Source organism: Leptosomus discolor, chromosome 7, assembly GCF_034619465.1.
Source record: "Leptosomus discolor isolate bLepDis1 chromosome 7, bLepDis1.hap2, whole genome shotgun sequence".
NCBI classification, from domain to species: Eukaryota; Metazoa; Chordata; class Aves; order Leptosomiformes; family Leptosomidae; genus Leptosomus; species Leptosomus discolor.
The window spans coordinates 20725428-20750889 of record NC_141397.1 but is presented as its reverse complement, the minus strand read 5'-3'; the positions used below and the strand labels follow the sequence as shown (position 1 = coordinate 20750889).

General features: G+C 41.2%; 2 protein-coding genes across 7 annotated transcripts in view; one reads left to right on the top strand and one right to left on the bottom strand.

The window, feature by feature from the left end:
• CAPN7 (calpain 7) overlaps positions 1-18958 on the top strand; it is a 31721-nt gene extending 12763 nt beyond the window's left edge. For 2 of the 6 annotated variants that reach the window (XM_086468725.1, XM_086468724.1), the window contains 14 exons: positions 528-613; positions 1515-1608; positions 3208-3354; positions 5041-5147; positions 6665-6785; positions 7028-7172; positions 8914-9013; positions 10449-10584; positions 11054-11129; positions 13466-13611; positions 14303-14365; positions 16982-17112; positions 18281-18373; positions 18455-18958. In XM_086468725.1, the coding sequence (XP_086324851.1) occupies positions 528-613; positions 1515-1608; positions 3208-3354; positions 5041-5147; positions 6665-6785; positions 7028-7172; positions 8914-9013; positions 10449-10584; positions 11054-11129; positions 13466-13611; positions 14303-14365; positions 16982-17112; positions 18281-18373; positions 18455-18599 (1590 nt within the window). In that variant the 3' untranslated portion in view covers positions 18600-18958. The other 4 variants (XM_086468730.1, XM_086468727.1, XM_086468728.1 and 1 more) reach the window with 3 other exon arrangements.
• Positions 18959-24871: 5913 nt separating this feature from the next.
• Positions 24872-25462, bottom strand: part of SH3BP5 (SH3 domain binding protein 5) — a 53367-nt gene continuing 52776 nt past the window's right edge. Inside the window, exon 9 of the mRNA XM_086468270.1 lies at positions 24872-25053. Coding sequence (XP_086324396.1) covers positions 24872-25053 — 182 coding nt within the window. The remainder of the gene's footprint in view (positions 25054-25462) is intronic.

Genomic DNA, 25462 nt, shown 5'->3' with positions numbered 1-25462 from the left:
TGTTTTCCGGAAATAGTGACAAGGTTAGTATGAAAAAAGGCAAGGTGTACCCTGCAGCAAATCGTTCACTCGATTTACTGCATGGGAAAAATAATGGGCAAGGCTTTTAAATTTTTATTTGACAGGAAACAGCGTGGCCCATTGAGAATAGTGGAAGCGTCTTGTTTAGTGCGAAGTTGCAGATGGCCTAAGGTATTTGGAAGTCAGCAATAGGTTATGCCGTTGGAGATGGCTTATATTACTCAGCATGTTTTGGGGAGGAGGAAGTAAGTGTGAGAGAATGCTGAGGTATCTGCGCTTCCCTGATTGTCATTATTTCTAACTCTGGTTTGCTCTGTAGGGGCCTCAAGCTGAGCAAGCATACGTTTCCTGCCTTCTTAGGAGTAGCTTTGCTTCTCGTGGTTCAAATCCTTTCCCTTTGGAAGGGAATTACTAACTGATGATTTTCCTTCCTTCCACATGCCCTGTTTGTCTTTCAGCATCTAAGTTATTAGTAACTATGTCCTCACTTTTTCTTTTCTTTATAGACAATAGTGTCAGATTGTTCTTTTGTGGCATCCCTGGCTATCAGTGCAGCATATGAAAGAAGATATAACAAAAAATTGATTACAAGGTATGTAGCTGTTGCTTTGTAAGATCTTTTCAGACTTAATACTGGCAAGCTTTTGCCACATGTTCTATGACAGCTGGACACTGTAAAAAGTAGCATTTGTTTCACCTTCATCTCCCTGGGACTCATGTGGCTCTAGTGCATCTGAGAGGGAAGCCAGCTTTATATAGATGCGTATATCGACACTGGAGTGTGACTTTAGGTGTGGGTTTAGTAGAAATTGAAAGGTTTGGGTTTGTAATAGAAATTTTACTTACAATGCTTTATAGGTTTATTTTCCTACTCTGCTATGCCAACTGCTGTGCAACAGGTGGTCCATCCTGCATCTCATTGTACAGTTAATGTTAACAACAGTATCTCAGTTCCACTCGACTGGGATCCTGTGGTAAACTTGGCACGGGTTTGGGAGACTCTTCCGGGAGACCGTTGCCAGACCAGTGTGTGTGAACATTGGTCCTGGATTTTTTTTGTTTTAACCTGGTCATTACAACTGAACTTGTATTCTTTTCAAGAGCAGTAAGTTCTGCACTGTCTTCTCCTTCTTCAAATGTTTGACTTGTCATTCAGGCAAATAATGTATTTATACTATGGATATGTAAATACCGTCTGTTTAATAGTAAGATAAATTTGTTTGCCTTGCTTCTGTTGAAGAAACAATTAGATTACTTATGTTCTTTTTGCTACTGTATTAACCAGAGAACTGCAGCAAGAGCAAGGCCTGAAAAATAAAACCTGTTTAAACATCACTGTCATATTTACTAAATTTGAGTTGCTCTTTCATTGAAAATTCTATCCTTCTGTTCAGTGTAAATTCCAGAAATGGACTATGTTAATCCCAATTTTATTGTTTCAGTGTATGTACATTTATATGACAATTTCCTTCTTTTTTTTTATTTTTTAACAGTATAATTTACCCTCAGAATAAGAAAGGAGAACCAGAATATAATCCATGTGGCAAATACATGGTGAAGCTTCATATCAATGGTGTACCTAGAAAGGTAAATTTTTTGGGGGAAACTTACTACTGTTACTGTTTTAAGTCGTATGTTTATAGACTTGGTCTGCTTCGCTGTGAAGCTGTGCTTGCATAGCAAAAACTTCAGATACGTTTTGTTGGAAAGTGTTTTTTTGATTGTTTAAGCCTTTTGAGATTCATTTTGGTTTGAAGTATGTAACAGAGCGTAGATACTTCTGCAAACATTCATGAAAATAGCCTTGCTCGCATTAAATTCTTGGAAAAAAAAAATCCTCATATTGCTTAAAAGAATTATGAAAACCACGTAGGAACAAAATTATGCATCCCATATTTCTCAGTAGGGTGTGCAAGTAATCCACTTTTCCAATCCATCTTAGAAAGGAAGTTACAGAACTAAAAAGTACAGAGAGGAATGTCCAGGAAGAGTTCAGACGTGGAACGACCCTAGAGGAATAGCACAACCAACCACATGTTTTTAGTAAGGAGAGGAGATGCCTGAAAATACATGATGGAACTCCATAAACTCACAAGCAACTTCATTTTCTTTTCAGTGCAATAAAAAAGGGCATAAAATAATGTATTTCTTCATATAAGACTTATGTATTATGGCACTGATTATTGCAGATCATAGTGACAGATGAAGGTTTATGGGAGTTCAGAAGTTGAGTGGTCACATGTGGTTTATGGGAGTAAGGGGATAGTCCTCACAGGCTGTTAATTGCTGAGGTTTAACCTCTGGGTCAGGAAGTCTTTGAGTTGCAAAATTCCAGAATCTGAATGTTTCAAGGAAATACCGTTTATGTGCTTGCCTTGCCCTTAATACTCTTTCCAAACTGTACTCTGATGGCTGCCTTTTGTTAGGGTGAATGGCCGTTTGCTCTTCTACAAAAAGGATTATTCGTTCCTGCACCGATAGGATTTGAGGAGAAATGTACTGTGTGGGTACCCTGTATTGGTAGCGGACTAATGCCAACATGAAACTGAAACATCTGTTCTGGGAGACTGTTTCAGACCACTACAAATACTGCAGTAACTATTGTAATAATGCTGAATATATTCTACCTAATTTAAAGAAGAAATGTTAATAATTCCACAACTGCTGCTTTGAGTTGTTTTTTTTTTCTTTCCAGAGAGAAGAAATTTAAATTTGGAACTAGAGATTATGAAAGTGATGTGACACATAGTTTGCTTTCTTAAAGATAAATAACTGTTTATTTTTCTGCTAGCACAGTCCATGCTCTGTTTCTTAATTAGGTGAGGAATATTGTTAGGCTTTTCTTTACTTTTTATGCTGGTAATGACACTGAACTTTTCTGCAGCTACCTTTTACAACAGATATTAGGCGCTTTACAAGAGTGTACTGTCATCATCCCCATTTTACACAGGGGAAAGCAGGGCAGGTGATCACAGGCCACCCAGTGGACCAGTCAGTGCCACTAAGAGCTGGCAATAGAATGTCTTGTTTACTTGAGCAAACCACTGCAGGATTGGTAGAGGTGTCCACATCTGAGAGTGATGGTCAGATCTGGCTGTCTGAGAAGCTGTATATTAATGAGAGTTTGGTTTTGGTTTTTTTAATACTTCATTAGCTTTAAGATGATTTTTCATTTATTTCACACAGGTAATAATAGATGACCAGTTACCTGTTGATCATAGTGGGGAACTTCTCTGCTCTTACTCTAACAATAAGAATGAATTATGGGTGTCGCTAATAGAAAAAGCTTACATGAAGGTCATGGGAGGATATGATTTTCCTGGATCAAATTCTGTAAGTACTAGATTATTTCTAAGAGGCAAAAATTCCACTTAGATAGTCTTGGGTCAAATAACATTCCTTCTAGTAAAATAAATTAATTGCCTGGGGAGGCGAATATTTGGTTTGATGTTTTCTTAAATTTTTCTAATTCTTTCTTTCACAAATGTGCTTAGTTGTACTTGATGAGATTTATTCCATCAAAATAGAATGAGCAAGGCCTCTTTGATGGGCACAGTTAATCTTATTCTGTGACTGCAGAATTGGCACTTATGGTTGGGAAGTATGTGTGTTTATATAGAGTCTAGATGAAAGTGTTGGGTAAAGTAAGACGTTTTTGCCCATGTCAATACTGATGGTTTTGGTTTTGAACTGTCATTCAATAAATAGGGCAGTTCTCCCTCATTGGGTAGGGGAGTCACCTAGGAGAGGAACAGGCTAGTCATTTAGTACATGTCTACAGAGGGAGCAAGTACCTTAATCTGTGAAATTTTATCAGACTGTTCCGCTCATTTACATAAATGTGTAATGGGTTTCTGTAGTGTGGTTACTAAAGAAACAGTCATCGTGCTGCAGCTAGGCTGACATGCAAATCGTTCTTATAAAGAGGGCCAGTTTACTGAAATAAGTAGCCCACATGATTCATTTGTTACTTAGGAAGCATTTCTGATTTTAATTTAAATTCTTTAAAATTTTACCAGTATATTTTTTGATTTCATGGTGCTGTTCACATTCTAGTTGGAATCATGTTCTGGAAGGGTATGCTAAGTAATTGTCACCTTTTGAAAAATGATTATGGAGACAAGTGTGGCTTTGTATAAGGTAGCGTCTGTTGTTATGTACGTTTGTGGCAGTGTTGGGCTGCTTTGTTTTGGAGGACAGAAACTGGTGAGAATGGCTCTGTGCTATTCCCTTTGTCATCCTCTAACATGCTGTCTGGAAAAACAGCTTGACTTGTGACATTTAATCTCTACCCTTCCCACCCCCTCTGCTTTCGACTGTATCAGAGCTTCCTTCTATAATCAGGGTTACTTGCTGGCTGTGTTGTTCTTGTAATTCCTCAGTGCCCACCCAGCAGTGCTGGTTATTGACGCTTCAAGCATTTATAGTCTCTGCTTTTGCTTGGAGGAGTACAAAGCAAAAGAAAAGGGAATAAGCAACATTTCAAGGAGACGAAATGGGGAGATTAAACCTCTTTTTATGGAAATACATATCGGTGTCAGCTTTACCAAAATGAATAAAAAACCCAAACCCTGAGCCTTAGAAGTAAAACTTAAATAATTTAAAATGCATGTATAATAGCAAGGTTCCAAATAGTGCTTCTGAGACGGTGTGCTAAAGTCTATAAAGCGATGAAATGACTAGAACACATCATAGAATTGAGCACGACTGATCATTCTCTTATGCTTCCATTGCTCTGAAATGCCAGTTTGTTCATCAGTTCACTTGCCAGCTGCTTGGTTGGTTGGTTGGGGTTTTTTTAGAGGCTATTTGGAAATGTTGTCCGAACCTAATGAAATAAGGTTTTGTTTGGTTGGTTTTTCTGATACAGTCTTAATCTTGAACCTTTTATGTGTAGAGCTATGTTGTAACTTGTGTATACTTGATTTCTTTCAAGGTGCATTTATAATTCGTGTACAGACATCATATGCTTATGGATGGATTACCTATTCTGTTTTCTTTTGAATGCTTGCATTTCAGAATATTGATCTCCATGCACTGACTGGTTGGATACCTGAAAGAATTGCAATGCACTCTGACAATCAAGCTTTCAATAAAGATAGTACTTTCAGAATGCTTTATCAGAGGTAGAAGTTTGTTGTTTCCTAAGTAATTAAAATGGTTGCTGTGTAGTAGCTGCGTTACCACTGTAAAAGTAGTACAGTCACCACAGATCCTTCGACAGCATTTTGGTACTACTACAAATTGTGCTTTATAAAACCTCCATTTGCTTTCTGGAAGAATCAAAATTGGAGGTATTGGTGGCTTTGCTAGAACAGAAGAGTAAAATATTGTGGAATTTTGTTTGAGGTGATTTTTCTTCTTTACATACAAAGAAAAAAATATTAGTCCAGTTCTTGATGAAGAAAGTAGAATACAGAGTCAAAGAGCAGCCGCTTGGAACCAATACACAAGTTAAAAGTGTTTAAAAAGTAGAAGGAAATGTGTCCTCTGTTCCTACGCAGTTCCCCAGAACTTTGCATTGGTCTGCTGTCCTTAGCAAGCAGATACAGTATTTCTAATCTTACTTTGTTACTCTGCCCCATTAGTAAATCTCCTGGAGGAGCAGCAAAAATCTATAAAAACTGCAACACCTATCTTCAGAGCTACCGTGACAATTCTACTTATGCTGAAAGATACAGCTGTAATTTATAAATGTCAGCTAGCAAGGACTTTGATTTCTTTCAAAATGGTTTTGTGCAACGAGTTTCTTATGCATTTCAGTGCAGTAGTAGAGGGATATCCTGTTGACTGAAGCATCTGCATTTGTGGTAAAAGAGCATGACTCTTTCTAGAGTGCTTTTTCAGTTGGTTAGGAGCTCTCAGCTGATTGTCAACGACTTTTCAGATATTCCAGCATTGTAGTTTGGAAGTGTGACTGCAGTTAGGCTGGGATCTAGCTATTATAGCATCACTGTTGTTCGCCTGTGCCAGGCTGAAAATGTGTTGATGCTTAGTCCAGTGACGCTGTAAACTGCCTAGGGACACTGAGTATGTACTTGGGTTTTAGCTTGGGCTCAGAAACGTGCTAGTGTGGTTTCACAACAATAGCTGTTGTGGAATTAACAACTGCAATTCAGAACAATTGCAGAACTCCGTTGACAGTTCAGGCCCTGTAAGGCCTGTGCTGGGGGACACAAAACTTTAGAGTAAGCACCTGAGAAAGTGTAGAAGCATGAACTTCTCATTCTTCAGGTTTTGGGAAGCTCCTTCAGAATTGCTGTATGCAGTGACTGGCTAAGTGTTGATGAAACCACATTTGTGTTCAGCTGAAGATCTGTGAAAAGTAGCTTTAAAAAATGACACAGATTGACTGTCAGGTTAATAAATGCTAATTTTTATTTCTAAGAAATATGAAATTATGAAATTATATTACAATAATATTTTTTTCACTTAAAACCTGTACTTAAATACTGAAAGAAAATAGTTCCACTTTTTCAGGAGAGATTTCTGCTGACAGAAATATAAATACTGTACTCCAGTGTTTATAAAGCAGGGTCACACTGATGGACAGTGTGAAAACATACTATTACAGTGTCTGGCAAATGTTAGTTTGCAACTTGCAATAATTTAATTAAGCTGTTTTTCACCTCTCTTTGAACAGATTTCACAAGGGAGATGTCCTTATCACAACAGCAACAGGGGTGATGTCTGAAGAGGAAGGAGAAAAATGGGGTTTAGTTCCAACCCATGCATATGCAGTCTTGGATATAAGAGAATATAAGGTATCCAGCAAAACTGAAGGTGTTTTCAGATGCCTGTTTGAAACCTGTCTGCGATGGGTAGCTACTGATTTTTTGCTCTAATGGCTAATACAGTTTATTTTGTCTTGAGCTCCGTTGGGAAATTCCAGAAAGCTTAATGATGCCGTGTTTCCTTGAGTTATTGGTCCATATTCCATGTTAACATAAATATAAAAATTACCTTGACAAGAGGAATCCAGTAATTCTATTTTGTATTTCTTTAGGGACTTCGATTTCTTCAGTTGAAAAATCCCTGGAGCCACTTACGTTGGAAGGGACGATACAGTGAAAATGACACAAGAAATTGGACACCAGATTTACAAAAATACTTGAACTTTGATCCAAGAACAGCTCAGAAAATAGACAATGGTAATAAGGTTTAAAAAGTCACTATCTTGTCAGATGATATAGATCTTTAGCGTATCCCTGCAGGAAGGTGGAAAGAAATGCTTAAGCACAAGGAGAGGGAGAGTAAAACAAATACTAGAAACTAAATAGCCCAAAAGTTTAGGAAGTACTTATGTATTTAAATCTGTCATTTCAGGTTTGTCTGGGGTTTGAGTAATCTGGACTGTTCAATATATCTCAAATTCATTGACAAGAAATTACCTCCTTGCTTAAGTCTTCTGTCTCGGTATCTGAGCGTGGGGGAGTTCAGTGCAAAGATAACACTGACAGTAAGCTGTATAATGCTGCTTTTTAATCTGCGAATAGGCTTTCTGTGGGTTTTTTCCTCCAGCATTTGCCAATATGTGTCAAGATGCTGACTGTAAGTGGTATTTAAATTAGCCTTGCCTGGATATGAGCTTATGCACTGGAGGCAAGTGGGGGGTTTTCCCCCCTGCTTTACCTTAAGATATCTGTAAACAAACCCTTACATACACTCTGCTTCCGGCTGTAAAAGCAGGTTGAGATCCGTCTTTGAGACGGCGGTACTGCTAGGTCACTGTCCAGAGAAACCCCTTGGGATGGTGCCCGGTGTTGCCTTGTCCCACCTTACCTAGGGAGCAGCAGAGTGCAGCCTCTGAAGGTCGGGGGGGCTGGCTGGCGGAAGGGCGGACCGCTGCAGTTCTGCAGAAGCTGCGGTTTACATTCCGAGAGAGATGCCAGCTCTTCTCGTCGTGCCCTGGTTGCTGCTGTGCACCTCTCTGAGGGAGCCACTCTGTGCCAATGCGGATGGAAAACTTTTGATTAGGGTCTAAGAGCAGCAGCCCTGGCTTTGTGACAGCTATGAGAGATTAACTCATTATTTATTTACCAATTCATTTAGTAAGGGATTTGTATCCATAATGTTTAGTAGTTAAAATTCATATAAAATTACATGAGTAATTTTAAGGTAGTTGTTTCTTCTGACTGGATTTACACTCTGGTCTTGTTGTCTAAGCATGTAGCTATTAGGACTGCATTTCTATTTATTTTTTTTAGTGCTGCAGGATCTGTAACTGCCTGTGTCAGAGACTCGAATTATAAGGCTGTTACCTTTTTGAGAGTTCGTTTCATCAGAAATCTGTCAGCTTGCAGGCGTTGCTGTTGGCTGGAGTTGCAATTAAGGGAGCTATGGAGAATTAGAATAAATGCATGAGAATGTTGTAAAGATGAAGCAGATTCAGGGGGATGAAGCAAGTCACGTAGGCGTTGGATGAAGTATCTCAGAAATACATTCAAACTTACGTGTTGGTTGAATACTTGGTTGTGCTGGATGACTGCTGAAGTAGGTTGTTGAATTGGGGGAACCTATTTGCCTATATTTGGGTTTGCCTTGTTTAGGTTTCTTTCAGAAACCCGGGAAAGGGGAAGGCAGGTCCATTAACTAATGATGTCTCTTTCAATGCAACAGATTCTCTCATACCTTCAGTTTAGTGCTTGAGAATGAAAAGCGTTCTGACAGCTTCAGGAAGTGCTTGATGACAGGCAGAGACTAACTGGTTTTTCTTGGTTTAACTTGTTTGATTTGAGGGTTAAGTTTAAATTTAGAAATCTGGGCAATGCAGACATTACTACTAAGTTTTATGGTGTATATAAGCTATATCATTTGCCTGAAAGAGGCTTTTGAAAAACAAGTAAAGCTAAGGTGTCTGGCAAGGAAACCATAACAGTGTCTCCTTTTTAGGCATTTTCTGGATTGCCTGGGAGGACCTGTGCCAGTACTATGATGTTATTTATTTGAGTTGGAACCCAAGTCTTTTTAAAGAATCTACATGTATTCACAGGTTGGTCCAAGATCTAAAACTATTGTGTCTGTATCTCACTGAAGGTTGTGATGTGTTGTTTCCTTCCTTCCATTCTTCCTACTTACAGCTGAAGCGGTTGAACTCCAACCGTGTTCTCTTAAGCCTGACTTTACACTTTGAAATTCTCAGCCCAGGTTTTGTTTTTGACTACTTCTGTAACGTTGTTGAAACGCCAGTGACCTTTGTGACGTTGCTGTCTGTGGACCCAAGCTTGTGTAACCAGGTTCTGACCTCAGTCACACATCTCTCTATCGGAAAAGAAATCAGATTTTTATGCAGTCTGTCTTCAACCAGTGACCAGACAGTGCTTGACTGACCTCGTTTTTATTTGGAATTAATTTTCCTGGCCAGGTGCCAGAAAGCAAGGGTTTCTCTATTTTTCCACTGTGCTATACTTCACTTTGCTACTGCATCCACGCTGTTTCTGCGTGCGTTAGCTCTGCACAAGCTCCTTCATCCATAGTGCAACTGCTGAGCTTATCTGTAAAGGCTCCTTCCATCTTTGTGTTCAGATTAATTCTAAAATCAACTGCGGTGATGTAGCAAGATGAGGTAATGTGTATGCTAATCTCAAAGCTCATCTACTCGTCTGTCTTTCCTTATATTGTTAGTGATTGTCGTACATCTGTGTAGGGAAATGCCTAGCACAGTGGCAGTTGCCATAAAAAGTTGAGTAATGATGGTGGTAATTTGAAACTCAGTTGGTAGCACAGCCTTCCACACATGCTCTTCGGTTATGGAAGTGTGGGATGATCAACAGGACTTTCGAATAGCTCCATCCGCTCCTGCTTCCAGCATGCCACACCTGGCATTCAGTCATCAGCAAGTTTTATTGTTTTACGCTGTATTTTCCCTGTGTAGTAGACAGTCAGGAGGCAGCAGGCAGATTTTGCAGTAGGGTACCTCAAAGATCTTGAGCGCTTCATGCAGTAACCAAACATGAAACAGATCAAATTTTAAAATAAAAATTACCCCAATAAAAAAAAATGGAGGAAGAAAATTTTGCAACCTTTTGAAACCAGGCATGGCTTATATATGGATTTCTACAGTGACAAAAGCACGGGTGTTTTTCACTTCATATTGATGTGTGCAGTCATGACCTGGCTCCTGAAGTGGTTCAGCTTTTTCTGTGCTTTGTATGGTTGTAGTCACCACAGGAGACAGCCAAGCTGTTTGCATTTACTATATTTTTATCACCACACTTGTATTGTAGCGATGTCGTTTATAGAACCAGAGTTGTAAGGTTAGGCTTCTGATGCGACTGTATTGTGTGACCAGTGTCACAGATTCCAGTAGAAAATCAGCTGTCAGTACTGCTAGTAGGGAGCTTGGGACATATGTAGGGTTTGGAATTAGTTTTCAAAGCACGAATTAGCATCTTGCTCGTCTAATAACGTGTCTGTGTTACTTTTAGCACTTGGGATGCAAAGCAAGGTCCGGTGAAGGATGCCTACAGCCTGGCTAACAACCCTCAGTACAAGCTAGAGGTCCAGTGTCCGCAAGGTGGTGCTGCCGTCTGGGTTCTGCTTAGCAGGCACATCACAGATAAGGTGCCGGGTTCTTTTTCTCACGTTTTCTGTATGATGAGTTCTATAACATCTTCTGTAACTCTTTTTGTATAGCTTTCTGTGGTATTGGTATATTACTGCTTATATTTTCATGTTCAAGAATGTACACCTGTGTATATGTGTAAATTTTAAATTCAGCAGGTACATGTTATTGTATACAAGATTGTTGAAATAGACCCAGAGTGGAAATTTGAGTGAGGTGATTGTATTCTCCACCATAAAGGTAGTGAAATAATTCTGAACTGTTATAAGTGAAACTAGTGGCAGTTTGTTTATTTTGGGGGTTTTGTTTTGTTTTGTTTTTTTAAATAATTGGATCGGGTATCTCGGTAAATACAAATGTCAGTGATGTGGTGATCAAAGGGGATGATAGAATGCATACTTGATTCTGCTTAAGCATTGATTACATTCCACAGAAGTGTACAACTCTACTTGATTTGTGTTTTTATAGGATGACTTTGCACACAATCGGGAATTCATTACAATGGTTGTATACAAGACTGATGGCAAAAAAGTTTACTATCCAGGTTAGTGCACCTTAATTGTCAAGAAGATTATAGAAATAAATGAAGAATTGCAAAGGATTTTGTGGAGAGGGAAACCACTTTTTGCTTTAAAACTAGATGCCTCACTCTAAGAGGTCAGTCTTCTGGAATAGTCGTTTCACCCTGTTTGACCACCTCCAGCAGTCCGGGCTGAAGGAACAAGCCAAGCTGTTCGAGTTGGAAGCAGCCTGCAAGGTCTGCCTAGTCCTGCTGACATTTAATTTGGCACAGCATTTTCTTTATTGCTGCTGATTTTTGTAGTGGCGGTAGTTAATGCTTCGAGCAAAGAGATGTTGTGCTTCTGTTTATCTGACAGCATAATTATTTCTCAGATTTGCAAAATTATGTAAAGGTTTACAGCTTCCACTAAGTGAAAATAATCAAGGTTCAATGTTCTATGAACTTGGCTTAGGAAAGTACCTAAGCAAGCTCAGGAGGTCCAGCTGAACATTTCAACATATTTCAAAGTATCAGGTGCGGAATGTTTAAGAAAAACATTTAAATGTTCAAATTTTATCAGAGTATTACTCTTTGTCGTTATAGGTCAGATTCTACCTACCTTGAGAAGAAGGGGCTTGGCTTTTGGAGCTTTGTTGTAGCTGCAAAAAGGCCACATATGTTTTATTTCAAGACAGGTAGCAGATGTGAAACGCAGGTTGAGACACAGAAAGTGAGGGTAGTGTCCGGGTTGAATGGATAGGGTAGACTGCAGCCTTAAGGTAGAGCTAATTATGTCATGGTTTTATTTATTCTTTACATCAAGTTACAAGATCTCTGTAAAAATATTCCTTGGAATAATTCAGTGAAGGTGCATCCTAAGGCAGGTCGGATTTGCCCTGTTGCTTTTACAGATAGGCGACATCTTTAGAACCAGGGTGGCATTCGGGTTGCTGCATGGGCAACAGGTCATTGGAGAGTAGCTTTTACAGCTCTTGTCACCAAAGAGCGGAATTTGCGGTTGGGTGTTTTTCCTGTCGGAATGGCTGGTACGGGTTGCATTGTTCGTCTCCGGTCTTGTTCAATGAGCTCTGCTGACCGGTTGCCCTAGAACGCAAGGTGTCTTTCTGCGGAAAGCATCTGTTGAGACCTGACCAAATCTCCATCTCTTTTTGTAAGAGCTGATCTTGTTGAAGCATCTGCTTCTCCTTACAGCCCAGGACATGCTTCTGGTGTTGCTGGTACTTGTAGCAGTGCTTATTTTACGTGCTGTCTCACTGAAAACATTCTTAAGTAGGCAAACCAAACGCATTTGTGTAGTGGAGGGGATTGTTCCCTTGTGCTTGAAAGAGACAGTCTACCAGCAAGACCGCTAGCAGGACTGGATGATTCATATGTTTTGTCTCGCTACCCAAAGTCTTTTATAAACTTTTAGTCTCACGAGCTCAAACTCATTTAAACCTTTTTCCACGGAAATAGATTGGTCAAGCTGCAGTATTATTTTTACCATCTGTTAAAATGAGATCAGAACAAAGCAGGTTAATCCTTTGGCAGTGAGGCTGAGATTTCCCATTCCTAAGCTGCTCATTGTTTTATATTAATCCTTTCCCCTCTTCCATGTTGCTTTGTGGAAAAAAATAAAAGGACCTGATTCTGGGCCTATTGAAGTAATTGGCTAGACTTGTTCCTGCTTCACTGGAATTAAAAGAAGTCTGGAAAGAACCAATTAGAGGCCAAATAACAAATTACATTGTCTAACTATAAAAGCAAATATTTGGGATGTTTATAATAAGTAGTGCATGTGCATTGGTACTGGGATGCAACTACACCTGTGTAATGATCACAAGGATTTGGAGAGAAAGTGTGTGTGACTTAGTTACAGAAATTAACGTGGTTTAAAGTCTTGTTTACCCTGTGGCCAAGGATTTTGGCAGCTTGCATTCTGCAACTGTCCAGCCAACGGAGAAGGAACAGAGTCCTCAGAGAGATTTTTTTAGAGAGTGCTCAAACATTCCATATCTCTCTCTGTAAAGGACGAAGTAATCACAGTAGGTCTCCTTTGAGTAGCGACGTTGGTGGGAGATGGATAAGCAGTCCTTGCAAGTCACGGGATTTAAGCTGTACTGTCAAGGGCAGAATTTGTGTCCTCTCATGTGTGATGTACCTCTCCTGAAAATGGTACTTGCTTTTAAGATAACTTGTCCTTTTTATGAGCAAATCTTGAGGCTCTGTTCTTTTGAGAGCACTCAGGTCTGCTGATGGTCCGGCCTTGATACCAACAATATGACTTTCCTGGCAGAATGCACTGATATGAAATGGCAAAGACGTTTAGCAAGCTGGGGGATTTTTGATTGGGGAAAAGTGTTTGTCCTCTTTTTCAGCTGATCCTCCTCCGTATATTGATGGTATTCGGATCAACAGTCCTCATTATCTGACCAAGATAAAGCTGACCTCTCCAGGGCCCCATACGTTTACCTTGGTGGTGTCCCAGTATGAGAAACAAAACACTATCCATTACACCATTAGGGTATGTACTGTTGGTTTCACAATGAATGTAAACAATTAAACTAGAAAGTGTCCTTTATTTGTAAGTTTGATTTTAAAAGTGTACTTCTGGATCGATACAGTTACTTGGGGAGGGAGGCTGTGACTGATGGAGCAGAACCACTGCATGAAGTGTCTGATAACGTTCTCCATCTGTAGTTAAGACAATATAGTGTGTATAGTTTTAGTAAGGAAACTTTAGTAATGAAATCAGCTGCAAAATACTTTTTTTTTTCCTAGAATAAAAAATTACTACCTGTATACAGGCAGAGCATTGGCTCTCTATGTATATGAAATACACCTATTTTAGGTCCCAGTTAAGATTTAAAGTTTTTTGACTTCTCTAAGTCCTTGGACTCAGTATTTGGGTTTTTCTGTAACTGCTGGGTCATGTGATGATCAATGCCAGAGGTCTCTCTTTGTCATGGAAAAGTAAATGCAGATCATTTTCCATTTTGTTTTTTCAAAGAAAAATTAAGTAGAAATAAGTTGTTAGTCCCAGCACTATTCTAGATTTTGAGTTTCAGACAGGGTTGTCTGATGAGTAATACAGGCGTGTAGTGAGCAAGTACCTAAAAATGATGTGTGGGAAATTCTGCTGCTTTTAACGTGTCATGATTTCATATGAAAAGCGCAAGATGAATATGTGACCAGCTGCTTCTTTTACAACACAGGTGTATTCCTTGTGCAAGTTCACCTTTTCCAAGATTCCTACACCTTACACCATTTCCAAACGGGTAAAGAAATATTTTGCTTTGTGGGTCACTGGATAATAAGTCTGGTTTGGCTTTTCCATATTTGAGATGTACAAGGTTTTTAAATGTATTTTTATACTACTGCCCAGAAATGCCAGCTCAGGCCATCTGCTAACAAATGAACCTTCTTAACTAAAGCTGAATCTAAGCATCGTTAGCACCAGACCCATCCTGCACTTAGGTTACGTACGATTTGCCAAACAGTTAGCTGCACTGTGAGCGTAATTCGTGCCAACACAAAGGGCCTTGGGCTGGCTCACGGTTCACACCCCTCTGGATGGATGGTGGCTTAACGTTCACGGGCAGTTGGTACATGAGCTCCACCTTCAGTCACAGTGTGTTGTTCCAGCTCTGCCGTCGCAGGTACGCTGTAAATCCTCTGCAGAATAGACCGGCCTTCGGAATAACAACCTGTACCCTAATATGTAATTACTCTGCAGAGATCAGGTTGTGCTAGTACTGCAAGAGCATTGCTCGTTTTCCCTTGAGAGGATTGCATCATTTTCTTGGAAGAACTCTTGGCATGGTGGGACAAAATCAGGAATGACAAACCAAAGGCACCAGTAGCGAGACTGATGAACAGATTTAGGATGGCAATATTGCGATACATTCCTGCTCCTAAATTTTGCAAAGACGCCTCAAAGGCCTGTAACCACTGCATTAAGCACTCGCATTGCCGAACAGGCGCAGGGCAATATTCCCGTGGTACATTTCACATGGAAATGCTCCCCAAGGGTACAGCAGCCAGGGGCAAGAGCAAAACTGTGACTGAAGTTAAGTCAGAAGCACAGGCAGTTTTGGGGCCAGCTGCTGTTCATAGCTCTGCTGTCAACATGAGCTGCAGTTACACCTTCAGCTGAAGTGTAAATATAGCCAGGAGCTCACAGGATGAAGTAACTTGCATGTATTTTTGTGTATTAGCAATTTTATCCTCAAGAAAGAATAAGCCAGCAGCTGTTAACTTTAAGCTCTGTACCTACTGTGGATACCCTGGGGAACCCTACTGTAGGCAGGAGTCTTCTGTCCAAACAGTAACTTCTTCAGGAAGAGAGAAACGAAGGTAGTTTGAGGCACCGTGGAACAGCCTGTTTTCTAGGACGCTCGTGCCTGAAGCCAAGGATTACATTACTCCCTGCGGTCGTGGGACACGCTGGCTCGCAGCTAGGCTCTCGGGTTCAGGCAGCATTTCGTACCAGCTGTTATTTCTGGAACAGCCCCTTGAAGCCAGCCTACCCTGGAGAATGTAAGGGGCTAGAGAGATTCCTGGGACCAGCAAGATGATCTGCTTGGTTCTTCTGGAAACCATTGTCTTTTTAGCTCTTAAAAACTGGTCTTATTTTGGGGGAGTGCTTTAAGAGGTCAAAAACTCATTGAAGGTGACCAGCCTGGTCTGGGGCAGGATATCTGTATTGAATTTCAAAAGAAAATCAAGTATGTGGCAACATCCTGTTAATTATTTGAAGATGTCTGTCTAGTATTCAAATAAAAGGCGTGTCCTGTCTATGCAAGGCCAGCTCTGTCTTTATGATCAAATACAAAAAGTTAGGTGCCTGTGCTTAACGTTTATCTGGTGCTCGCTTAGCAGTCATCACACTTAAAACGAAGCAGGTAAGGGATTCGCAGTTTACCAGTAAAAGCAAGTTGGGTTAGATGTCTTATGCTAAAGAAGTTGAGTGCTCGCCTCTGAGGCTTGCCAAGCCCTGGGGACATTCCTGGAACTAAGTGCAGCAGAGGTGGAAAAGGCCTGGGAAGCTACAGCACACAGCTAGCAGCATAGTCAGGAGAGAAATCCCCCTTGCTTCCAAACTTGCCATGTTTGAGGTTTTTGGACACTGAGTAAAGAAATTAAATTGCAAGAAAAAAATGTTGTTTCTTGCTGATTTGACAGAGAGGGGAGGGGAGTAACAGGAGAAATGGATCTCAGCTATAAATTTGTGTGAATGCCTGGCATGTCTTGCAAGGCTAACCTTTCAGTTTAGTGACTAGCAGGAGGAACTGGCGGCCAGATGGCCTGTTTCTCAACGCCTGAGCGGCATTTTTCCTCTTGTATGTCTTTGTCCTTGCAGAATCTGTCCTTACGGGTATCTTGTCCCTGTAATGCTGGCTCTCAGAGGAGGGTGTAGAGGTGAATGGACAGGGCTGGAGGCAGTGGTTTCAAAAGCAAAGGTTACAACACAAGTGGTGGTGCGCTTCCCGGGCCGCTGCTGTTTCTCACTGAGCGCAGCAGAGGAGGGTCTGAGCAAAAAAAATAACCTGTGTACTTCAGTAGTCATGGGATAGATGGGAATGTAGCTCTTTTGTTGGATGCAGCTTGTCATAGTCAGAAAGTCACTTGTTATTTATTAAATATTAGCTGAAAAAGTAATGTACACTTCTAAGGGATCTAAGGCTTTGATAAAGCTGGGTGGAGGACTGCAGTAAAACTTTCTGAATACTTAACACAGTCTTTCACTTGCACTTTAAAAATTAGGAGAGATTACCGAAATCGGTGACCTCTGAAGCGAGAGGAGAGGAGCCTCTAGTCTTGTTTGTGTGCATAAATAAGCAATACAAATCCTCAGGATATAAAGTATTTTCTGTACTTTTGACTTCTTCCAGGTCAATGGACAGTGGAAAGGTCACAGTGCTGGAGGATGTGGAAATTTCAGAGACACCTACAAAAATAACCCCATTTATCAATTCCAGCTGGACAAGAATGGACCATTACTAATTGAACTACGGGGACCAAGGTCTGTAGAGAGTATTACATGCTAAAGATAAAGCTTTGTCAGTGTCTTCCATGGGGAGGGTGGGAAGCTCCCTGGAAAGCCAAAAGGCAAGGTATGGGAGGTGGCTCAGGCTTATGTTTCGAACTTCACCATCACTAGTGGTTTAAACCCGCACATTTGCTACTGAGGAAGTCCTCGACCTCCAAGGAAAGCAGGAACCTTCTTTCTCTCTAGTTTTGGGGTCTGAGCAGAGCTACACTTTGCATAGAAGGGAAGAAGGTAGAAAAGACTTTTTTCCCTCTTAAAGAGGATCATAATCCCTTTTCTTTTGCAGTAGGGTTAAGATGCAGGATACTAAACCCTTGCAGGCTCTCGAGCAATGGCCTGTGCAGTAGCTTCAGCTCCAAAACTGCGTTTTTTACTCTGCCACTAGCAGGCCAGGAGAAGTATTGGATGTCAGTGCCCTATCGAGCAGATAGACGGCAACATTCGTGACCTACCTCAAACTACCAGCTTACAGCGCTTCTAAATGGCAGCCTCTCCTGCCATGCAGGCAGGCGTTTATCTTTTGCAAAGCTGTACAGTGGGCCCCACAAAATGGCAGCACTTTTCTGTCCATCCTCCCCTCTTGGAGGAAACTCCTTCTCATGAAATGAGGACGAGTGCAAAGGTGTGGCTGTACTGTTCCACTAGCTGAGCGGTGGGTTTGTATGCTTTTTTCTTCTGCGCTTGCAGATCATATTTGGGTAGTCTGAATGGTGGGGCAGTGGTGATGTCACCTGCATTAACAGGTAGTAGATAAACTGTCCCGGGTTATAGCGCAACATGAGAAATTCGGCTGAGATCACCAACACTGATTCCTCTGACAGCGATCAGATCCCACCGCAGGGTCTGTGCCACGTGGCACAGGAGTGTGTCACCACAAGTTGAACTACTTCAAATCTGCTCAAATGCAGAGGCAGGCTGCCAGCAGGCCTGTTCCATATAGTCCAGTTCTGAACCTGAACTGCGTTCTGTCTTCCTCCAAATTCTACATGCATTTCATGGTAAGTTTGACTTAACATTTCTGTCACAAATGTGACAAAACTTTAGATGTCTTCCAGTTACACTGTGTAGTTTTTAATCTAAAAATCGTAGTAATCCTGGCAACCCAAACAACAAAAGTAACAGTCTGTCACATCACTTGCAGGCAATACAGCGTTGGTTTTGAACTCGTCACTGTCTCGACAGTAGGAGATCCTGGTTCCTATGGCTTTCAGAAAAAGAGCAGTGGTGACTACAGGTAATATTCACTTAATGAAGTCATAGAGGTTTGAAACATGCTTTAGACCTTAGTTCTAACAGGTAGTTTCTTTTATCATAGGTGTGGATTTTGCTACTTGGAAGTGGAGAACATATTTGCTGGAGTTTACAACATCATCCCCACCACATTCCTGCCTCAACAAGAGGGTCCTTTTTTCTTAGATTTTAACAGTGCTACTCCTCTTAAGGTATCACAGCTGCAGTGAGGAGACAGAGCTGTGCATTACTGTTTAAGGAGGTGGTTTTCATCTGTCCTACAGTCTGAGAACAGGTGAATAACTCTTACTACACATATGCATAAAAGAAAATTACATTCTAAGTTATAGCCAAAAGCATTGAATCACTGATTTGCCAGTTAATTGTGGCAGACAGTTAGCCATGGGGTTTACTGCTCTGGTAGTGGAGTGAGCACTGTTCAGCAGGCTTGTGAACAAGCTAAAATGCTTATACTCAACTGAACTGGCAGAATTCAATTTATTGCAGTTTTTCTACATTTCAATCAAAGTCTAGTAAGTTGAGAGGAAAAACTAACATTTAAATTCTCTTCTCCCAAACTCCAGGGTATATGGGTTTAAGATTTTATTCGTAAAAGTAAACATTTAAGAAAAAATGCTCTTGTGTATTCTGCTTATTCAGTCTCAGGACCAAATAGCTTTTACTACATGTTTGTGCTGCTCTCTTGAGTGTTTTCAGCATTGAACTAGTTCTCACATCTAATGTAAACTTAGCACTGCTGAGCATGTAGTATTCCAGAGGAACATGTTTGGCTTGTTGGAATATGTACATAGGAGCAAAGGAAAAGGAAGATTCTGGCTTTAGCTCTTTCTAAAAGAAAAACAACGGCTTCACTCTTGTTACATGTACTTTGAGAGCTGTTATTTCCCATCTGTATTACTTTAGTGCATAATACTACAGCACAATGTAACAGGCTTTCTTCCTCCTAGTGGTAAGAGCTAGCTTGATCCGGGTCAGCAGCAGCGTACAGACAGCGCAGCTCGCCCTTCGCATAGCAGGTGCGAAAGGTTTTCTTTGTGCACTGTGAGATTCTCTGTATCTCCTGAGGTAGTCTCACTTGCTGGTGCAAGGAAGTAGGGAACTACCCACCACCACTCCCCCAGCAAAGAAGTGTTTTATTCTTGTCATTTTTACAAGTATTCAGCCTGTAGGGGAAGGATCATTTAAACCTCTGCCCCTCATAAACCACGGCAGCAAGAAATGCACTTGCTGATCCCCTTAGACGAGACATCCTTGAAAAGGAACTTTTCTTGCAAGTTGAAACTAGTGAATGAATTGAGCGCTCAGCCAGCTTCAGCAACAGCAGTAGGGTCAGCGTTCTTAATAGTGGAAGTGGCATTAGCACAGAACAACCTTCTTTAGAAGCAGACTGGGTGTGCTTTTCCTCTAGAAGATCTATATACGTTGTATCTGAAGAGGATTGAAGATAACCAAGTTTTTAATTTAAATACTGACTGCCTCACTGATCCTAAAATGCATTATTTTTTGTCTTTTTACAAAAGGCAGACTTAATTCCACTACATTTGACAGCTGGGGAGAGGGTGTTTTTAAAACAGCCATAGGAAGTTCTTTGCCATTCAGGTTGGTTTGGCAGTTTTCCAAGCAAAAAGGTAGCATTTAAATCTTATTTTGGAGCACAGGTGCCATTTGATTATTGGGAAATTGAGCGCACACGTTACAGGAGCACCAGATAAAATTATTCCCACAGAAGGCTGCTATTGGCCCTCTCCAGAAAGTACAAGATCCTTTTGTTTCATTTCCTTCATCAGACAGCTGCTTAGCAAGTGTCTGGCTTTAAAAGGGCATTGAAAACACACGCCTTTCTGACTGCAGTTCTCTCAAAGACCATCTGGGCTAGGAAATCTGTGACAAGTGTGTCACAGTGTGACTTACCTTCTTTTGCAGAGAAGTTTCTGATGATTATTGCAACAGACCAACAGAGGGAACAGCATAGGCACGAGCTGAGCAAAAAACAGATTAGATTCTTTGTGGTCATCCTTGGCTTTTGGAGCACGCACCCAGCACAGATTCATCCCTACAGAATTAAGATTTCATTCGACTCACATTTTCCCTACAAACCTGCGTGAAGTTTTTAGCTCAGGCTAAAGCAGAGTGGCAATGGAGTCCTGTATGAGTGCTGGCCCCGGTGAAGTGAGAGGTAGGTAGCAAGTCTCAACAGAGCATCTTTGACAGTACAAAAGGGAGATGCCAGAACTGTCGCTTCTCAGTGCGGAGTTCTTGCACATCCTCTGCTGTGTGAGAGCAAGCTGGTAGACTTGCCTACAGTAAAATCTGTTGTTGCTCTTCTGTAGCTGGTTCCTGCTCTGCAGGAAGGGGTTTCTCTTTCTTCCGCCCCTGCCCTGCAAGCTCAAGCTAGTGCTAAAGCTTCTGCTGGATAAGGCTCAGCTTCCACACGGTGCTAGACTCAAAGCGAGGAACAAACTCACATTGCTAATGCCAGACAAAGGCGTTAAAGGACAGAGCATCCTCTCCCCTCCAGGATACACTCATGTTCCTTACCCATACAGTACACTCAGGGGACTGGGCTCATCCCCGTAACTGCACAGGATTTAAAACACTCAGTAGCGGTGGCCTTTTTAACACAAGTCCTGTCCAGATGTTGCATCTCCTAGGACTGTACATTTTCTTTCAGACACAGGACAGAACACTCAGGTGGGGTATTTAAAAGGAAATACAAAATATTCTAGTCTACAGCTTCCGTTTGTGGCAAATTAATCTTACAACAAAATTTTCTTGCCCTTTTTTCTTAGAAAAAAAGTGTTCATGTCAGCGCTTGCAGTTTCCTTTGCTATTTTCTGTCAAATACAGCTGTATTTTTTACACAAATAATTCCGGAAAGTGAACTGATCCTTTGAATTGAACCCAGCCTCAGGCCAATATCTAGGTTAAGCTTTTCTTTCTCCTATATAATTTAGCATGTTTTGATCCTATGACAGCAAATACTAGATGCTGATGTCAGCATGGAAGCGTTACACAGCAAGGCTTTTAGAAAGGAATAAGGCCTGCGTGTGCAAAAATTTAAATAGCTGCACCACAGCTCAGACTGTAACATGGGTACCTCAGTCATGTTACTTCACTTCCAATTCCACACACACCTCTTGACCCTTAAGCATTCTCTGCCTGTAAACGTGCAATTGAAGCTTTTAAACAGTGAAATACAGCGACACGCATCCCACACTCCTAAGTTGCTTGTCACACCCTGTACGGTTCTGAGCTACCGCAGGAGGAGGATAGCTGACAAAACTAAGCCAATTGCTGTAAGAGAGTTTACACTTTCTTTGTTTCCCTAAGGGAAGACTACTACAAAGAAATGATTTTTAATTCTGTGTCAGTGGTGCAGAGGGATAACTGGAGATAGCCTCTTCAGAAGTCTTGATGTTCTCCTCCTTACGCACTGCAAAGCCTTTTCTGTGTATTTTTTTTTTAAATCCTACTTTACAGCTCCATACAGACCCCATAATGCTGCTGTTTATAGCTCAGGGCGAGACACCCCCCAGACACACACATGCCCCCATTGGCTTTGTTAGGAAAACCGAGGTTAGTCCTCGGTTAATCCACCAGTTCTCAGAGGCTCAGTGAGAGGCTGTACCATGGATGAACAATAGCAACGGCTCCTATCCCCTCTGCTCCAGGAGCCTGAGATCCGGTCCGAGTTTCCTGATGCAAAGGTTCACGTAGCTGTTTTGTACAGCAGTTACGCACTTGACCGCACAGTCTGTGGGGTGGCTGAGCAGCCAGCTATTGAGAGGGAAGTCTGTGTACCTGTATACAGGAGAGCTTTCATCGCTTCGTCAAAAAGGACATTTAAATTGTTTGATAATACCAAAGAGAAGGAGAATTCCTAGGTTAACATTGCTTTATACATTCTCACTTCAGGGCAGCTGAAGTGATCGTGTATACTTTGATACACCAGACGCTTATTTTTATACCCGTGAAGGCAGCTACCATCCGTTACACTTCAGAATGCTCAAAGAGCTCCAACAGAAAAGTAACTGGAGAAACCTTGTTCATTTGCCTGTACTCTATAGTGATGGTTGGTCATTGGAGTTTGTCATATTTATAATTATGGCTTTTATGAAGATTAAAATAAAAAGTTTTCCGTTAATTTATTAGATATGCAGTTCTGCCTGTTTGCTTGTGATTTACCTGCCAAGTCCAGGGGTCACCAACAGAAGAAGGCTGCAGAAGCGTGGTGTAACGCGAGGGTACGGTGGGTCCCACACCCTTCGGTGCTTCCTGATCTGTGGTTTTACCCAGCTGGAAGGGGAACCCAATCAGGACACATGCAAGGCAGCACACGACTGCTTTTATATCCTGCTGACATAAAAACTAATGCAGGGAGTTTGGGTTTCCAGTCAGAACTGGCCAGATGAGACAAGATTGATAGCAAGAGAGGTTAAAGCCCAACCACCACCAAAACAATACCCAGACAACCCAGGGAAATGTAATAGGGGTTGACTGGCAAGTCTGCAAAAATAAGATACTCAACAACTGCCTCTGCTAATTTTTCTAACTGTATGGAGCACAGACAATAGCTTAGCTACCAAAGTTTAAGTTAAAACATTTTGTACAACGTGGCAGTTCTGTACTGCTTTTCACCTCGTATTTAATACTGTCAGTCCCAGCTTCTCCCCAGGTAATGGTCACATCAGAAGCTGGAACCACAGACTTCTTTCCCAAGCATTTATTGGGCTGGGAAATGCTACCAGTGTCAGAGTTCAGACTTCAGGTCTTCGGAAAGTGTAAATGTATGAATATTTAAAGATATTGCAGCTTAACAGCTACAATGTGTTGAAGCTAATTTTTATGAAAACAGGTTTCATTACCTCTAATCCTGCATGGCCTTACAGCAAATGGCAGCAGCATTAAGTACAGAGGTGTTCGGCAGCAGAATACCCTCTTTTCTGCATCCTAAGGGATTTTGGAAAACCTGACTAAAGCTCTGGTCTCACGCAGTTCAGAGTAAAAGGCAAATCACGTGTGCAGGGATTTAGGAAGCTGGAAGGAGGTAACAGTTGTCCACGTACTGCAAAGGAATCCAATACCAAGGAGAGCGACGCCGGGCCGCAGTCTTCAACTGGAAGTGGGTATTTAAAGACCAAACTTGCTGCAGAAGATTCAGTTCTTGGCGCTTGAGATACACTGAGGTTGCACAGACTCAAATTGTGGAAAACAAAAATGTTTACTGTAGTGTGAAGAATTTTACAGTAACGTTGAGAATAGATACACAAGCTGTGGCAGGGACGAAATACAACAGGACTGCAAAAACATAGAATAGAAAATACTTTGGGGGCAATACTAAAATTCCCATCAAATTAACAATATAAACCGACATCTTAGATAAAATGGTGCTGTCAGAAATGCTTACCCACCAAAACTGAAGAGTCCTAGGATTTTTACTACCACTTATTAGCATAGTTACCAGACACTACTACTGCCTAACAGCTGCTGGCAAAACATGCCCGTGCCCTTTCTAGTCTCATTGAACACTTTCTCTAGGGCATACTAGAATCCCAGTTTCCTTTAACAGTTATAAAACCCCACACAGTACAACCTACGGAGAAACTTAAGAACACATTGTCAATCTACACTGGCAATTCCTTTTCTTCATGCATTATTTCAAGGGCGAATCCCTTATCATAACTGTCCTGAAAACATCTATGACTCCCATTTTCGAGCAAAAAAAAAAAAAAAACCCACACTTAAAGTGCTGAAAAATAATACTTCACTTCTCAGGGGAGGGGAAGGGCAAGGGGCCAATCAACTCTTTTTGGTCACTGGAATCACCCTCAGAGTCCAAGCCAGACTCAGGAAGGTGGCTAGAAAGGGCCTACCACTGCCGAGTGTTACCATCCCCTTTTTGTCCGTCACAACACCAGTTTTTATAGGCCTGGCTCATCTTTATCCTTTCTGTGAGCACCAAGGGAAGAGTGAAGGCTTTTAGACCCCACACATGCAACAGCTTTTCTGTATACAAAATATTTCTACAGTTTCAGCATAATACAGACAAATACAGATGTTTAAAGAATATGCCACTTGTACTCAAGAGATCCACTGTATCTAAAGAGCATTTCATTCTACAAAACTGAAGCCAAACAGCGCTCTGCAAATGTCTGGCTTGAATTTCAGACCCCCTACTGGCATGAATTTACACGGGAACATTACTAATTATTGCTTCAGCCAGGCTGCTACAAAACAATTGACAAAGTCTGTGAAATATGAGCACAGCTTAAACATTTGATAACCTGTCCGGCCTACAAAGGATTTACTGAATAAAAACTTCAGCCCTCCACATCAATTAGACTTCTTAGTGCAGTTGTAAATTCTTAGAGTAAACGCTTAAGATTTGGCATATATTATTGGCACAATGTTCTTCAAACACTTAGAAGTTCATGTATAAATATTTATACTCCCATTAATCAGGACAGGGCACAAGAAGGACTCAACCAATCTGGGCAGCTTTTCTGCCTGCGCATATTCCCTCTTTGATTTTCATGCACTGAAGGGAGAGCTGCTTCATTCGGTTATCCAAAGCCAGCCCCTCAGTGGAGCTGCTCCTGTTGCTGCTCCTATTCTTGTTGACTCTGTCGTTTGTCTTGTTCTCAGCCCCTTCTGCCCTATCCCCTGCAAAGAAAGGATTAAACTAGATGTTAAACCCGGATTTCATTCTGCAACTTAAGCTTCAAGCGGGTGCCTCTGCAGCTTCCTTTGCCAAAGCAAGCAAAAAAAAAAAGAAATATATATATATATACACGTATATATAGGAGCAGGAGCAAAATGCTTTTAACGAAACCAAAGTCGGCCTTCAAGCCGCGCTCGTCTCATGCACTGCATCAGCGAGTTACAGCTTAAATGGCCTTAGGTTGGAGTACACAAGGGTGGTGGTAATCCTCTAGTCCGAATTTGTCAGCAAGGGCTGGCAGAGCCTGCAAGAGGTTCCTTTTGGCATGTTATTTCTTTTTTTTTTTTCCTGGAAAGCAGGATTTTCAGCAAGCAGGACAGTAAAAAAAAAAAACAAACTCAGGTTTTCCTT